The following is a 17,111-nucleotide window of genomic DNA, read 5'->3' as shown; positions in this document are numbered from 1 at the left end:
ATTGCAATTAAAAATGACTGATATCTCAAAAAGACATGCACTTGTGCATGACGCGAGCTCCTGCAAACTCATGAATGCAACACAAGATTTACATAAATGTAATAACTTGCCATTTTGGTTTGTTTTTCACCAAACTACAGTATACCTTCAGTAAATTTGGAATATACACCACGAGATGCATAGATTATTTTATGACAGATTTGCATCCACTTATAGAATGAAAAGTGAAAGTCACCGTTCCCTGATATTAAATGGGTAAGTGTTAGCAGGACATTTTTTTGTGTGTGTTTTGACAAAAGAAGGTAGGCCAAATAAGCCTTTAGAGCAGTTCATTTCAAACAGGTCCTCTAAGCACCCCTAACACATCACATTTTGTATGTCTCCCTATATCTGACACATCCATTTCCGGTCTTGCAATCCTCCAATAACCTGATGAGTTTAATCAGGTGTAATATACGAGGCAGACACAGAAAATGTGGATTGCTGGTGGTGCTCGCAGGACCGGTTTGAAAACCACTGTTCTGCAGTTCCTCAAGGCAGAATACCAGTCCTCTGCTGCTGCAGTTATAGGGATTCTTAACCCGTTTTATGGCAACTACATTTAATATTTTTCTCATCAAATAACCAGACTAATGAATAGCTCGACACAACCCAGTTTGGCTTCCTGTTTCCCACCCCGAGCACTGCACATTTTCTGTCTACCTCATCTATCACAGCTTATTCAACTCATCAGCTCATTAGTAGAGACTGCAAGACCTAAAATGGGTTTGTCAGGTATAGGGAAACATAAGCAAAAATGTGAGGTGCTGTAGGTTGCTTGCAGGACCGGTTTGAATACTGCTGCTGCAGAAGACCTGATGATGACGGGCGGCACGGTTTGATCTTTGACTGACCAATCAGCAGAACGCGGCGGTTATTTCCCGCCCACGTGTGTAAATCGATTATTCATTCATTTCTCTACCCCTGAACAACAACAAAAAAATAAAAAATAAAAAATAAAAATAAATAAGGCGAATTCTTGTTTTTGAAACAAAAATAAATAAATAGATAGATAGATAGATAGATAGATAGATAGATAGATAGATAGATAGATAGATAGATAGATAGATAAAAATAATAAAATGACCAAAATATACACTGACCGTAAACGAATCTTATGTGAAGCAATTAGTCAAAAGATTCGAATCGCTGATTTGAATCAACCTGCCCAGTGCTACCACCCACTTCCGAGCTCGACTAGAAAGAGACAGACGGACAGAGCGCAGCGCACTAGCGCAGCGGCAGTGAACACAACACACCTCCCTCCGGCGTGCCCGTCATCTACCCCTCTGTCACCACAGACTCTCCACCGATTCACCTCCGGCTGCCTCATCCAGGCATGGCAGACGGCTTTACCCCATCATGGCAGTGCTACATTACACCCTTGACTTCAAACTCCGTGCGCCAGGTAAATTTCAGTGAAGTGAATGAAGGGGGCGAGTGGAAGAGGAGAGGAAGAGGAGGGCTCGTGTTGCACTGCAGACATGCGGGCCTCCTCGCAACTGCTCCGTAAGCGTTTTATTTTCTTTATAATAGCAGGGAGGCTGTAGTCCCACTGCTGCATTGCCGAGATGGCCACGGGATGCATGTGTTCTTGTATTCGTATGGCTTTTTTGTTGTGCATGTCCTCCTGACGTTTGCTCTGATAATTGACCTTCTGGGGGTAGCATAGCGGTGTTAGCAGAGGCTAATGTTGGCTCTGTATCATGTATTTGAATGAAGCTCATAAATGAACATACATATGCACTGACTACCAGACGAATTATATTAACACAGATATTGCCTTTTGCATATTATCTGTTTTTATGAATGAACCGCGCGTGACCTCGTTATAGGCACTATTCCCGTAACGTTACATATTTTGGATCTAGCGGGTTTTATTTTTTTTTATTTTTTTTGACAGCCGTGCCTCTATTTCACTGTCTAATAATATCGCAAGAAGATAAGATGAGAATTCATGCGTGCATACCACATCGATCATACTTCGATATACACACAAGCATGCCATATCTGTTTTGTGATCAGTGTGACAGGTGCAGACTATCATGTACTATGTTTTGGATTAATATAAAATAAATTTATGGCTGCATAAGCATATCTGTACGTTGCAGTTCACCCTACTTTTATAAGCTGTCGAAATAATAGGAATCAATATGAATCGGCTTGATTGGGTAGATGTGCTTAACTAGGTTAAAGGTTACGAGGATTTATTCAAGCGCAATTTGAATCCTGGAATTAAATTAATTATCATATAAAATGAGAATTATGGTGGAAATTACGAAATATAATTTATTTGATTCCATTTCATTCGATTATTAAACGTATTTTATTCAAAAATGAAAATGATTTGTTCGCTGTCACTTTACTATACACTTTAAAAGTAGAAAAGTTGCATTAAAGTGAATGGTGACTTAAGCTGTCAGTTCTTAAAGGGATAGTTCACCAAAAAAAGAACAGAAAATGTCCTGTCGTTCAAAACCTGTAGGAATTTGTCTTCTATTGCATGTAAAAAAAAGAAAAAGAAATCTTAAATCTGCAAATGAGTTGAGCCGCATGCAGTAAAATTGGCCTTAGGGTCAGTTTTTTTCCTCTCAGTCAAAAGATCTTCTTTATTAGAAGTTAAATTAATCTGTCTGTTGTCCCTCTCTCTGTTTAGCTGACGTCTCTGCGACTGTACGTGGCTTACAGTCTATTTTTCAAGAGCAGGAAATGACAGAGAATGTCCACGACTCAGAGGGACACGGGTATCTGGCAACGTTTCTCGGCAAGAACGGCAGGTGAGCAGCTTTGCCTCAAAGCTTCAGTAGAACATCAGTGTCTTTCGCAACATGGCGCAGTATGCAAAATCTGTTCAACAGGTTTTGTATAGCTGAAAGGAGGAGGAACCAGAATTTAAAACCCCTCTCATTACATAGAGTTTTTAGCAATGACTCATCAGCTAGGAAAAACAAGAGACAAGTTTCCTTTTGATCAGGACATTCCATGGAGTTTTTTCATGTTCTCCGTAACGGCTAAGTGTAATGTTGAAGCTAACTGACAATAATGATGCCTGACCACACAAACGCCCCACTAAAAACACCAGGTGTGCTCCTGTGTTCAGACACTGTTTAGGATGACCGTTGATCGGCCAGTTAAGTGCAACAAAGGAAAGCATTTAGAAGAGTGCACGGTGATTTTTAGTGGCTTTGTGCATCGGATTTAAAGGCTTTGGAACTCACTTCCTGTTTTATTTGTGACTCGCTGTAAACACAGCTGTTTGGGCTTTGTTTTACTTTTTGGCAAAGTGTTTGACTGCAGTTTTGAGGGTTTAAATTGCGCTTCTATTCCTTGTAATCAGGTTTGCCATCTTACGAATGCACTCCCATGGTCTGGTGACCTTTGACCTGCAGTGTCTTGAAGGGGATGATGTAGTGCAAGTGGACAATGTGAGTTAACAGAACGTAGGTGCTATCAGGATTGATAGAGATGCATGATAACTTAATGTTCATCTTAAAAGTACTAATAAAACCCTGTTGCATTAATTCTTCAATCTCAAAATAAATATTCACCCCCCCCCCCCCCACGTTCACTTTTAGCATTTAAAACAATTGTCAAATTATTTTCACATTTACCATCATTATATTGTAGCTTTTAAAACTGGGATATCTGATTTTAAGAAAGGAGTCATTTGCACTTGTTCCTTGTCACTTGATAACAACAGGACACAGTCGTTACATTTAATCACATTTAAATGTAGTTAGGTAAAGCTGAATATTTAGCAGTCATTACTCAAGTCTTCAGTGTCACATGAACCAGATGTCAATCTAATAGGCTCACTTTTTATTATTATCATCAGCTTTATGCTGCTTAATATTTTTGGAGAAAGTGTGATATAATATAAGAGTTAAGAAATAAGAGTTAAGATGAATAGAAATTCAAAAGACTTCAGAAGCTTTTATTTGGATAATGCATGCTTCCTGGAAAAAAAAAAACTGTTTTGTATTGTACACCTTTCTGACCTCTAAACAAATCAGCCAGGAGGCGAGAGTGATTCAACCATTTTAAAATGTGTTTACTTCCTGTTTCTCTTTATTCGGAAGGTCATAATTAAGACAATGTTTTCTTTGTAGCTGCTGAATGCACTGGAGAAGAAATTGAAGGCTCTCCTGGATGGAAAAATCCAAAGGATCAAGAGGTATTTTCATTCTGAATCGGTTGCCTTTAATGAAATTTCTTCATTGTTTACTCGCCCCCATGACATTTCAAGCATGTGTTCTGTGGAACTTTATCTTGGTCTGTTTAACTGAATGTGTTCTGTCAGACTCCCTGTGCTGATTCGAGGCGGTGATGTTGACCGATACTGGCCCACCGCTGACGGCAGGTTGATGGAGTACGATATCGATGAAGTTGTCTACGAGAAGGATTCTGCCTACCAGAACATCAAAATCTTGCACTCGCGGCAGTTTGGCAATATGCTCATTCTTAATGGGGATGTCAGTAAGTAAAAAGGTTCTTGTTTGTTTACTAGTTTCAAATGCATTACAAATTTCAGGGATGTTGTGTCATGTGAACACATGGTAATTTAGTGTAATCAAATGACAGATCTGGCAGAAAGTGATCTGCCCTACACTCAGGCCATTATGGGCAGCGGCAAAGAGCACTATGCTGGGAAGGAGGTACTTATTCTGGGAGGAGGAGACGGTGGAATTCTCCATGAGGCGGTGAAGCTCAAACCAAAGATGATCACCATGGTTGAGATATCCTTTATGCTAAGACTTGACTGCAGTTAAATGGAAAACTACTTCATGTTTTGTAACTTGTAGATATGTACTTTCCTTAATTAAATTTTTACATTGACGAGTTGGTGATTGATGGATGTAGGAAGCACATGAGAAAGACATGCGGGAATGTTCTAGATAACTTGAAGGGAGATTGTTATGAGGTAAGAACTGAATGATCTGTGCAGTGACATTTTATCCCGGTCCCAGTTCTAAACGCACCTGCCCAGCTTCAGTTTATAACTATAATGTCATACTATAATGACTATATTACACATTCTTATTCATTTATAAGTTGCTAAACATATTTTTATCCTTGAATTTACAATGAGGCCCATTTCCTGCTTTTGAAACAAGTGCAATGTAGACAGTTGAGGGAAATTGCCCAAACTCTGGACAACTTCCAGCTTTTTTTTGGCTAACAATGAATGAATAGCATTCTTTTTTTATCAAATTTTCCCCTTTTGTATTTCAGATATTGGTACAAGACTGTGTCCCCGTACTTAAAAAGTTTGCAGAGCAAGGGAGGACATTTGATTACGTCATAAATGACTTGACGGCTGTCCCTATTTCTACAGCACCGGAGGAAGGTTAGTGCACTGTATATGCAGCTGTGTGTTTCTGACTGAGCCTTACAAATATAAAATCTATTCACATGATCTAAATTTTTCAATAGATTCAACATGGGAGTTCCTGAGACTCATCCTTGACCTCTCCATTAGAGTTCTGCGGCCTGGTGGGAAGTACTTCACACAGGTGAGGGGGGCAGGTAGTTCTGCTCACTGTAAAGTTTTGCTGTTTTTCATTCCTTTTTAATGCATTGTTTTCTGCCTGCAGGGTAACTGTGTGAACCTGACTGATGCGCTCTGTGAATACGAAAAGCTTTTGTGCAGACTTTCGTGCAAAGTGGACTTTTCCAAAGAGGTGGTGTGTGTTCCCTCATATATGGAGCTGTATCCTTTTTAAATGACCAAGTTAGTCTTTCATGGTGAAATACATTTATCATGGGTGAGAAATACAGTATGTCGGTGAATAAGGCATTTCTACAGTGCAGGGCCCAACAGAAAGGATTATGTTTTCAGAAATAATTATACATTTTTAGGAATTTATATTTAGAATTATTTAAATGTTAAATGGTTAATAATATTGTTGAACAAAAAGTTAAAAAAAATATTTAAATTATATGTATTTATATAGATAGATAGATAGATAGATGGATAGATAGATATAGATATAACATTTAAAAGAAAAATAAACATTAATACATGTACCTTTTATAAACAAAATTATACATGAATATACATGTATACACACACACACATACACGCCAAGAACCAAGAGAAAACATTACCATCTACAGCCGCGAGAGGACGCTATATGCTGCTCAGTGGTAGACTACAGGAGCACTGAGCAGCATAGAGCGCTCTCTCGCGGATGTAGACGGTAATGTTTTCTCTTGGTTCATTTCTCTTGGTTCATGTCAAATTAATTTTGATAAATACTTTGCATATAAATACTCTCCCCATCTTCTTGTTGTCCTCACATCACATGTATTGACTGTTCCTTAACATGTTGACTCAGATGGGTGTTTTACACCATCTGGAAGAAGTAATGTCTCTTCCTCCTTCACTCTCTCCTCCAAGTCCTGCCGGAATGTGAAGATTTCTCCCTCACCCTCTGTTGCACTGAGGGGAGACGTGCACATATCTCTTCAAGCACTGTTTCTGTTTCTACTGTTCCTTCACGTCCAAAAATGAAAAGCCTTCCCATTTTTGACATGGCTATTAGAATTTGTTTGTGTTTGAAGTTTCATAGAGATTGTTGTTTTGTTTGTTTGATGTTGTGTGTTTGGAGTCGTCCAGGGAGTGCAGTGTGTGAGTGACACTGCTGATGATACTGAAGGCTGGACGGCAGCAAAGCATCCAGACACATTCTGACTCCTGCCTTTGGGGATTTACTCTTATGATACAGATTTTACAAAGTTCTTTGTGTTTTACTGTAGTTCCAGACATTTTCCTTTCGTTGGCCTTTGTGTTGGAATTTTTTGCATCCTTTTGTACCTGTGGCTTGAGTGTGATTTGATTCATGGTGTTACATAGAGAGTTTATTGGCAGTGTTGCATTCTGGGAGTTCACTGAATAGTCTATTGAAGCCTTTTAATATGTCTTAAAAGGGAAAAATGTCATTGCTGTGGCAATTTTCATTCTGGTTTTCTTTTTTTCTGAGCTGTGAATATTTTTTTTAATGATTAGCAAAAAACTAGGTCCAAAGTAGGTTTCCCTGCTTGAAGTTGCAAATATTATATTGCAATTATAATAAAAATTATAACGAGAAAGAAGTTTTTACTGAATGTAGGCCACTTAGATTCATACCCTTTTATCCATACGGTGCTTCATTGATATTATTTATTTTTTCAATATACCAGTGATCCTGCCCTGAAAAGTAACTTCTGTTAATGAGAGTGATAATCAACTATTAAAGCGATTTAAGGTGAAAAATGTCTAATCTCTTTTTTTGTGGCTTCTCTGATTCTGTCTCATGAGAATAGACTGCACAGTTATTATTACTGTCATAGTGCGAACTACGGGGGAGCTAGGGGGAGCTCGGCTCCCCTTAATAAGACATGGGCTCCCCTGAAAACCAGAAATCTGAAATTTTGGGGGGTCTCAAAAAATACTGACAATGTGAACTGACAAACTGACAATTTTAAGTGCAATTTCAGTTTTGTAATGTGATTATGATGGCAAAAATATTATTCATTCATGCACGACGGCGATTAAAACCTAATTAACTTCAATAAAGATTACAGACATCACAGCATCAAGGTGTGGGGGCGCTGCGCTGCAAATTCCACATGTTAGTATGTCATATAGATTCGTAGAAAAAAATAAACGTTGGAGGCCATTTATCGTGCGCAAAGTCCTTCCATTATGCAGATAGGATCATAGCTAGTGCAAAAAGAAAACAAGGTAGTTCAATTAATTTTGGTTTTATTAAGAAATTGTGTAGTGATAACGCACGACTGATTCACCTGCTGCAAGCACTGGTAAACCTCAAGCCTGAAAACGCATGAAGCTGAAGAAAAGTAATCTCTGGGATCCTAACGCCTCTTGCTTCGAGTCCTCTCTCGCGTTAAACTGGAACAGCCAGCAGTGGAGAGACTGGAAGAGCCAATATACATGGCTGTGTGTTGAGGATGGAAGCTTGGGGTGCATCACTTTGTAACGCGTTGTGTCAGGAGGGGGGAAAAATATGGATAGCTCACAAAGTTATTAGGCCAGACAAAACTCACGGAGGCGATTGACATTGAACAACGACTCGCGTTTTATTTCTCCAATCGAACAGGCAATTGTCTGTCCCATGTTCCACCGTCCACAGTGTAACCAAAACAAAACAAACAAGATTAAAACAAAATGATTTCCAAACAGAGATTACCCGCATACATGGGGGATTCGAGTCACGCTTGTATACATTATCATACAGAGTGCATACCGTTTTACAGGGAGCGCGCAGCTCTTAAAGGGGCCACATTTTTTTCCACTCGTTAGAACTTGTAAGGACGCAAAAAACCTTCTTCTGTCTGAAAAGGTACCTGGCACGTACTTGTCTGATAGTGGATTAATGATTAATGCTCAGAACCAGTCGCGAAAAATTATATATAAATACAGGGACAGCATTGCACACAAGATGACCATTGAAGTGGCATTGACTAAGCAAAAGGCAATTCTGCCAGATAAAGTAATTGAGGTGAATTCTTAATTAATGGAGGAGACCGCAACATCATTCAAGGCTGTCTTCCTGACCTATCAATTTGTGTAGATAAAGTATAATAGTGCATATTGTAGCTGTTATGTATCTTTGTAAGTCATTATAAGTCCTTTTTTAAGGCACTCGTGTAGATAATGTATAATAGTGCATACACTTGTAGCTGCTGTAAGTCCTTAAAGCATGCGCATGTGCAGGACCTCTACCCCCCCCAAAAAAAAGGGGCTCCCCCAAAGGACACGGTATAGTTCGAACACTGATTACTGTGATAGCCATTTCTCATAGCTTTTCACAATCATAACTGATGTTATTTATACAGTTTTTATACAGTCTGGTCAAGACCAATAACTAGTGTCATAATAATAATACCTGTAATGCAATACATCTTTACACTGCTGTGCATTAGAAGTTGGTTTTCAATTACAATTGAAAAGTTTGATGATAATAATTCTCAAGAAACAATGATTCCAAATCTCTTTTTAAATGTCAATTTATTACTAGATATGAACCAGTACAAAAATTCAATATTCAACAAATGTGGACATAAAATTAATAAATATAAGTTTAGCATTCACCAAGTCAAAATTCTAAGACATATATATATATATATATATATATATATATATATATATATATACCGGTATACAGTACAGACCAAAAGTTTGGACACACCTTCTCATTCAAAGAGTTTTCTTTATTTCCATGACTATGAAAATTGTAGATTCACACTGAAAGCATTAAAACTATGAATTAACACATGTGGAATTATATACATAACAAAAAAAGTGTGAAACAACTGAAAATATGTCATATTCTAGGTTCTTCAAAGTAGCCACCTTTTGCTTTGATTACTGCTTTGCACACTCTTGGCCTTCTCTTGATGAGCTTCAAGAGGTAGTCACCTGAAATGGTCTTCCAACAGTCTTGAAGGAGTTCTCAGAGATGCTTAGCACTTGTTGGCCCTTTAGCCTTCTGTCTGCGGTCCAGCTCACCCCTAAACCATCTCGATTGGGTTCAGGTCCGGTGACTGTGGAGGCCAGGTCATCTGGAGCAGCACCCCATCACTCTCCTTCTCGGTCAAATAGCCCTTGATGCCATAGTCATGAAAATAAAGAAAACTCTTTGAATGAGAAGGTGTGTCCAAACTTTTGGTCTGTACTGTATATATAGTACTTAATGATTATGCATTAACCTTATTATTAAGAAAGGAAGAAAAAATTATGCATTAATATGAGCTTAATTATAGATATATGAATATTAACAGGTATAGGTATATGACATTTTGGGGTAAAAATAATAAAATTATCATTTATTTGAGTGACAATAATGGCTACACCAGGAAGATTTTACATTAAAGCTATGAAAGAGGTGGTCGTGGATTTCAGAAAAGCTGCAGATATCACTTCATAATATTTAGAACGCTGTCCATTAAAAGGCACTGACGATGATCAATCCATCACCCTTTGTATTGCATTACGTCATATTTTTAAAGGCTGGTCTACGTGCAAAGGAACCGAAACTGGTGTTTTCTGTTAGTTGTAGTTCTTTCCGTGCACTATGACGTGGGCGTCAGCGATAAGAACCCGTTAAATGACTACATTTCCCATTATGCACGCTGGGCAAAAATACTGGTGTGCGGAGACTACTTGTGTGAACATACTCACCATAGATTTCTGTACCTGTCTGCTGATCTACTGTTATTAATTTGTTAATTTGTAAAGTGTAACGTTACATCTGTTTTGTTTATAGAAGAGGAGTCGTATGGTGCAAAGAGGGCTAGACGCTTTACGTGCTCAAAGGGTTTTGTTTGTTTTCCTCACACCATGGAGAAACAGTTGCATTTGAATTTGCTAGCCTGCAAACCCCCGATGGCAGGTTTGCAGTCTGGATCTAAAGTAAGAATGGGGTGAGTTTACGCTTTAATCATATCTTTTAATCATAATCAACAATGTGTTTTAGCAACCCTATCACTGAGCGCTGTTAGCTGTCACGATCTAGAAGTTCCATACAGTGACGAGTCATTTTACAGAATCTGTTGCTTTTATATGTCTTTAACTATTTCCATATTCGTTGCACGGATTCACAAACGTGTTTTGATTATGCTAAAAGCATCCACGATTGATTTCTGCTTGTCTTACTGTCTGCGGTCCCCTCCTGTGTCCCTGTGTCTCGCCACCGCGATCACGACTCACTTGATAACAATGTACGCATCAATTAATTCAATTAATCGATTTAATAAATCTGCTCTCAGGCGGTTCTCGAGTCAACAGCCGTCTATTTTGTACATACACTACTACTCGTATGAGCTGAAATCCAGTAAGGGAGCATTCGAAAAGAAAGTTGCTAGAAATGTTACAAATAAAATGTTTAATACTTGATGATCGAAACACAAACGAAAGAGAGTTGGTAAATATCACCTTACACGATAGATTTGCTTAAATGACCTCCCAAAAATTAAATAACAATTGCTTAAAGTTTTTGCAATCTTAAGTCATCAAAATGTAGATGAGTTTGTTTCTTCATCAGAACAGATTTGAAGAAATGTATCTTTACATCACTTGCTCACTAATGGATCCTCTGCGGTGAATAGGTGCAATGACTCCACATAGCTGATAAAAAACCTAAAAGTACTAGACAAGTAATCCACATGACTCCAGTCCATCAGTTAATGCCATGTGAAGTGAAAAGCTATGTGTTTATAATATAAACAACTATTTTTAACTTCAAACATTTGCTTCCTGCTAAAATACGAGTGTCCATATCAATAATACTGCTTCCCCCAGTGAGAAAGTCATATCGTCGGAATCAGGAAATAAATATGTACAGAGCAAGTGTACAGGTAAAAAAACAGTCCAGAATAGTTCTAAACAAATATGCCAGTTGATTTTGATTTGACTTTTTCACTGGAGGAAACATTGTTATGGACCATGAACTTGTTTTTTTTGGTCAGAAACAATAGTTTAAAGTTACAATGTCATGATGGATTTTGTGTCTCATTTGTGAGCTATTGCTTTGAATGAGATGCTTTATCTGAGCTCTGTATTCTTCTGGTCAGTCATTTAAACCGTGGCCACTAGGATTCTTTGACATTTACAAGGATATAGAAAATATATACAAAGACAAAAATGCACACACTTGGATTATACTCACTGTATTTTGTTCTCCTCTCGCTTTGCAGACCAGGAAGAAAACGAGATTTTTCTCCTCTGTCCTGGAGTCAGTACTTTGAAACCATGGAGGACGTGGAGGTGGAAAATGACAACAGCAAAGACATATCTTTTGTTTAATTGTTATGAGGAATCTCTGCAAATTATGGAATATTGTCCTTTTTTGTACCTCATGTGCTATGACATTTCAAATTCTCCCATAATATTCTGTGAAGCCTTCCTTTACTCCTTTGCACACATTCAGAATTTACAGCAGTGGCTCTCATGGGCCCGTCCTGATGCTCCTTCATGGAGGGGGTCACTCTGCACTGTCCTGGGCAGTCTTCACTGTGAGTTTCTTGCACCTCACAGAGCCGTACCTCACTACTTGACTTCTAGTGCTTTGTTTTTATGGTATATCATGCACATCAAAAAGACATGTGACATGTTGTCTGTACTGTGCATTAATATTGTTAATAGTGTTCCTGTGGCTCAGTGGTAGAGCCTTGTGTTAACAGCGCAAAAGGTTGTGGGTTCGATTCCCAGGGAACACGTTAGCCAAAAAATGTTAGCCTGAATGCACTGTAAGTCGCTTTGGATAAAAGCATTTGCTAAATGCATAAATTCATATACAGTATGTGTATTAAATGCATATATACATTTACATTATCATTCAAAAGTTTGAGGTTAGTTAGGAAAAAAATTCTAAAGAATTTTTGAAAGAAAAGTAATAGTTTTATTTAGCAAGGATGCATTCAATTGATCAAAAGTGACTGTAACTACAAATCTCTATCTATCTATCTATCTATCTATCTATCTATCTATCTATCTATCTATCTATCTATCTATCTATCTATCTATCTATCTATCTATCTACCTACCTACCTACCTATATGTAGATAGATAGATAGATAGTGATAAATATAGACTTTTATATGATGATTATATTCAATATAATTTATTTAGTTTATATAATTATTAACATTAATCAAATTTATATTATCTGATACTATCTTATGTTTGTATTTTCAGTCTGTTATATGCAGCCGGATTAACTGCAGGGTTGTAGCAATGGACCTCAGAGGACATGGTAAGGGATTTCATAGTCTTTGTTTTTTTGTTTTTTGTGGAAAACAAAAAAAAGTGAGGTGTTTCCACATATGTTGACCCATACTCATAATTCGTGCTTTGCATTTAACCCATCCAAGTACACACACACCGTGAAGACACACTCTGAGCAGTGGGCAGCCATGGTGAGCAGTGAAGGGTTGCTCAAGAGTCTCACCCCAAGTCGTGGTATTTTAAGTTGGAAGAGAGCACTGGTTATTCATGCCCCTCACCCAGTCCAATGCTCTAACCATTAGGCCGTGACTGCCCACACATAACACATAGCTGATAACAAACCATAAGCTTTTGATTTTATAATAATCACTTAGATCAGTAGCTTGCATGTGATAAACACAAATGTATGATCTAACTGACCAATTTACAAATAGTAAATTCTTTCATATAATTCAGGTGATACTAAAGTAAAGAACCCTGACGATCTGTCTGCTGAAACAATGGCCAAGTGAGTGCACACTCATCTCTTATGGTCTGTACAAAGCAGGTTGTCACAGCATTTAATTTAGAAATGTTTATTTTTCTCAGGGATGTTGGAAAAGTGGTGGAGGTACTTTACGGTGAAAACCCACCTCCCATCATGATTATTGGTCACAGCATGGGTGGAGCAATAGCGGTTCACACGGCTGCATCCAATCACGTGCCATCACTGCTTGGCCTTTGTGTTATTGATGTAGTGGAAGGTAAGTTTTCACCCCTTGTGCCTATTTTACTCCACACAAGCAACAGTTGATGTCAAGAGAAAAATATTTACTAGTGCATACATTGAAATCACTTTCAAGCTGTGGAGTTGTATAGTTATTGCTTTTTGTGCTGCATATATATACACACACACACACACACACACACATATACACTGTATATGACCCTGGACCACATAAACAGTCTTAAGTCGCTGGGGTATATTTTTTAGCAATAGCTGAAAAAACTATATGGGTCAAAATTATAGATTTTTCTTTTATGCCACAAAAATATTGAGTAAGGATATTGAGTAAAGATCATGTTCCATGAAGATATTTTGTAAATCTATAAAAATTTAATTTTTTATTAGTAATTTGCATTGCTAAGAACTTAATTTGGAAAACTTTAAAGGTGATTTTCTCAGTATTTAGATTTTTTTTGTACCCTCAGATTCCAGATATTAAAATAGTTGTATCTCGGCCAAATATTGTCCGATCCTAACAAACCATACATCAATGGAAAGATGATAAATTCAGCTTTCAGGTGCTGTATAAATCTTGATTTAGAAAAATTGACACTTAAGACTGGTTTTGTGATCCCGGGTCAAATATGTTTTGTAACCGATTTAAATGCAGTTTGACTATGTTTGGATATTTATAGAAGGATTTAATGCTGTTCTGCTCATTCTTTAGGTACAGCAATGGATGCCTTAACCAGCATGCAAAACTTTCTGAGGGGTCGACCAAAAACATTTAAATCTGTGGAGAATGCAATCGAATGGAGGTACACAGTTTTGGGTGATAGTTGTTTAAAAAATTGAATTGATCCTGTAATATATCAAATCTATGAGTCTCATTCATTTAATTGCACACAAGTCTGTAATTATAAGACCTAACATTAAAATTTGTGCACTGTAATTTGTGCTAAATATGTTTTCGCAATACATTTCCAAATGAATGTGGAAACTGCAGCATTTTTTTTTAAATCTTAGAATTTAATAATTTGTTAAAAGGCATCTTTTTAATAAGTACTATGGTTGATACCTCTAGATAGATACCTCTGTTTGGATTTTTAAAAATTTCTCTGGGCAAAATTAGGAATTATAGCAATTCATCCTTACATTATAATTGAAACCCAGGCCTAAACTGCAAATTATCATGTTGTTATTATTTATAATTTATCAACAATTAAAAACAATAAAAATAAAAAAGAAATTACTTAAACTTTCATTTAAGTGAGCTTAAAATAATGTCCACTTAAATCTGTTGTAATAAATGTAAGTTTTAGCTGTGCTTTATATATAGTGGAAATATTAATTACAAAACATAATAAAAGTTTATTCAGAATCCAGTTATTTTGCAAAAAATGGTACAGGTCAGTATGCCTCATACATCGCAGCTGGTAACTTTTTTTTTTTTTTTAAACAGTGTGAAAAGTGGTCAGATCAGAAATGTAGAGTCTGCACGCGTGTCAATGGTTGGACAGGTGAAAAAGTAAGTCTTCCCTAGTATTGGTTCATTTAACTAGCTCCAGGAATTTATAATTTGTACAAATATTTAGCTACGGTATATACTGCACTGATTAGATTTGTTGGGATGTTTAGATGTGAGGAGCCACTGAGTAGTCCAGGGGTTTCCAAGAATATTAGTGAAGGCATTATTGAAGAAGAAGAAGAAGAAGAAGAAGAGGAGGAGGAAGGAGGCGAATCCAACCACAAAAGGAAGAAAGAGGATGACCAAGAGGTAATACATGTTTCAATTCTGATCTGATCACCTAAAAATATTTAAAATATTTCTATTCGACATACTTTAAATGCTGTTCTTTTGAACTTATATATATCTTTGACCATCAAATCTGCATTGTAGAATGATTTCTGAAGGATCATGTGAGAACTGGAGTAATGGCTGCTAAAACTTTAGATTTGCCAGCACAGGAATACATTTCATTTTAAAATATATTAAAATAGAGAATGTAATATTTCACAATATTACTGACTGTTTTATCTGTAAACACCTGATAAGCATTAGAGACTTTTTTTATTTTTTTCAAAAATGTTAAATCAAATCTTGCCAACCCCCTAACCTTTGACCTTTAGTGTACATTATCCCTTACTTCATTGTACCTCTCTGCACAAGTATGTTTGAACATTAAGTGTTATTTTCTGTACAAATGTTTGTTGATTTTCCCATTTGGCAGATAAAGAAAGAATGTCTGTACACTTGGCGTATTGAGCTCTCAAAGACAGAGAAGTACTGGGAGGGCTGGTTCAAAGGGCTCTCCTCTCTCTTTCTCACCTGCTCTGTGCCAAAACTCCTCCTGCTGGCTGGTAAGAACGCTTAGACATTTGTCTTTTAGACATACACAGTGTAAAAAGATGACTCTTAATGAGTAATCTGTCTCACATAGGTGTTGACAGGCTTGATAAAGATCTTACCATTGGGCAAATGCAAGGTAAAGCATTTATATTCTTGCTCTTAAAGCTAGACTTTATAGTACATCACAAGTCACGTTGCTGTGGCCAGAAGGTCCTTCATGTCTTTTGTGGTTGTTATTGTTATAGGGAGGTTCCAGATGCAGGTTCTGCCACAGTGTGGCCATGCTGTTCATGAAGATGCCCCGGAAAAAGTATGTCTGTTTTGTATCCTAGTGTCACACAATTATAGAAAGTCATATTCGATTCAGCTGCATTTGCTTCTTCTGATCCAGGTAGCTGATGCTCTAGCCACCTTCATGGTCCGTCACAGGTTCACTGAATTCAAAGAGGGTTTCCCCAGTAAGAAGACACATGATTGAATCGTATAAAAGAACATTAATATTTTTTTTGTTTTCTAATCTAATCTTTTGCTTTGTGTGTGTGTTATTTGCTTCAACAGACGACGTGTAGCCTTCACTCGTAGTCTTCATCCAGCGATGTGTCGTCCCTCTCTGCTCTCCACTGGAGATTACAATACAAGCAAAACCATGATGACGCCTCTGATGTCAACTCATTCTTAGCACTTCATTCTTAAATTATATTCATTTTTGTTTGACTTCATGTATGTTTGCTGTAATCATTAAGATTATCTCGTCTATTTTGGAAGGAAATAATACAATATTACTTATAATTTCAAATCGATATGCATATTTACATTTTTATTTTCCCCTTAACTGATTTCTTTTGCATTTCCTCTGATGCCTTGCTTGTTTGTTGTTGTAATTAGGATGATTGCATCATGTTGTGTTCAAAGTGTTGGTCTTGGAAATAATAAAAAAAGGTTTCCGCAGTCTGTGCTCATTTATAATTCACAGTATTAACAGCGAGAAAATTTTATTCAGTGTAAGCAAAATGGAAAATAGAACTGAAATATACAAAAATGAATTGGAATCAGATCAAGATCTTCTAAATCTAAATCAAATATGGAAAAATATATCAATACCAAGACCTTGTTTGTTCTGTGCATGACATAAAATTATATTCCTTGATCTTTATTTCTGATTTACAGGTTAAATCGCTTTAATTACAGAGTTGATCCAATACCATCTTGTCTTTTTAAATCATGTTTTGATTCCCTGTCTCCTGTTGTTTTGAGAATTATCAATAACTCTTTGTGCACCAGTGTTG

At 37.1% G+C, this 17,111-nt stretch overlaps 2 protein-coding genes across 4 annotated transcripts; both read left to right on the top strand.

Moving 5' to 3' along the window:
* The first annotated feature begins 1,255 nt into the window (after positions 1-1,255).
* LOC127941692 (spermine synthase) lies at positions 1,256-7,294 on the top strand. The gene is made up of 11 exons (XM_052537046.1): positions 1,256-1,447; positions 2,696-2,816; positions 3,377-3,464; positions 4,149-4,213; positions 4,340-4,515; positions 4,621-4,777; positions 4,873-4,960; positions 5,272-5,386; positions 5,473-5,552; positions 5,634-5,749; positions 6,378-7,294. The coding sequence occupies exons 1-11, from the start codon at positions 1,402-1,404 to the stop codon at positions 6,406-6,408; spliced, it is 1,083 nt and encodes a 360-aa protein (XP_052393006.1). The 5' UTR covers positions 1,256-1,401; the 3' UTR covers positions 6,409-7,294.
* A 2,874-nt stretch (positions 7,295-10,168) lies between these two features.
* On the top strand, positions 10,169-16,773 carry ppme1 (protein phosphatase methylesterase 1). 3 transcript variants are annotated; one of them, XM_052537897.1, is made up of 14 exons: positions 10,172-10,467; positions 11,740-11,834; positions 11,966-12,057; positions 12,740-12,797; positions 13,226-13,277; positions 13,358-13,512; positions 14,203-14,293; positions 14,938-15,003; positions 15,096-15,252; positions 15,707-15,836; positions 15,917-15,961; positions 16,071-16,135; positions 16,217-16,283; positions 16,384-16,773. In XM_052537897.1, exons 1-14 carry the CDS (start codon positions 10,385-10,387, stop codon positions 16,392-16,394), a joined length of 1,167 nt encoding a protein of 388 aa, XP_052393857.1. In that variant the 5' UTR covers positions 10,172-10,384; the 3' UTR covers positions 16,395-16,773. The 3 variants fall into 3 exon arrangements, with proteins under 3 accessions (XP_052393859.1, XP_052393857.1, XP_052393858.1); XM_052537898.1 differs by having other exon boundaries at positions 10,173-10,467; positions 15,114-15,252; XM_052537899.1 differs by lacking the exons at positions 16,071-16,135; positions 16,384-16,773 and having other exon boundaries at positions 10,169-10,467; positions 16,217-16,289.
* Positions 16,774-17,111: the final 338 nt, after the last annotated feature.

The sequence above is a fragment of the Carassius gibelio genome, chromosome A21 (genome assembly GCF_023724105.1).
Source record: "Carassius gibelio isolate Cgi1373 ecotype wild population from Czech Republic chromosome A21, carGib1.2-hapl.c, whole genome shotgun sequence".
In the NCBI taxonomy this organism is placed as follows: Eukaryota; Metazoa; Chordata; class Actinopteri; order Cypriniformes; family Cyprinidae; genus Carassius; species Carassius gibelio.
This window is presented reverse-complemented; position numbering and strand designations above follow the sequence as displayed.

What these genes read in the sequence shown, in the direction of transcription:
- LOC127941692 (XM_052537046.1), top strand. Translation starts at nt 1,402, where the DNA reads ATGGCAGTGCTACATTACACCCTTGACTTCAAACTCCGTGCGCCAG. An exon ending in AAAATCCAAAGGATCAAGAG is followed by an intron (nt 4,214 to 4,339) that starts GTATTTTCATTC and finishes GTGTTCTGTCAG; the next exon opens with ACTCCCTGTGCTGATTCGAG. An exon ending in TTCTACAGCACCGGAGGAAG is followed by an intron (nt 5,387 to 5,472) that starts GTTAGTGCACTG and finishes ATTTTTCAATAG; the next exon opens with ATTCAACATGGGAGTTCCTG.
- ppme1 (XM_052537897.1), top strand. Translation starts at nt 10,385, where the DNA reads ATGGAGAAACAGTTGCATTTGAATTTGCTAGCCTGCAAACCCCCGATG. An exon ending in GAGAATGCAATCGAATGGAG is followed by an intron (nt 14,294 to 14,937) that starts GTACACAGTTTT and finishes TTTTTTAAACAG; the next exon opens with TGTGAAAAGTGGTCAGATCA. An exon ending in ATGGTTGGACAGGTGAAAAA is followed by an intron (nt 15,004 to 15,095) that starts GTAAGTCTTCCC and finishes TGCACTGATTAG; the next exon opens with ATTTGTTGGGATGTTTAGAT.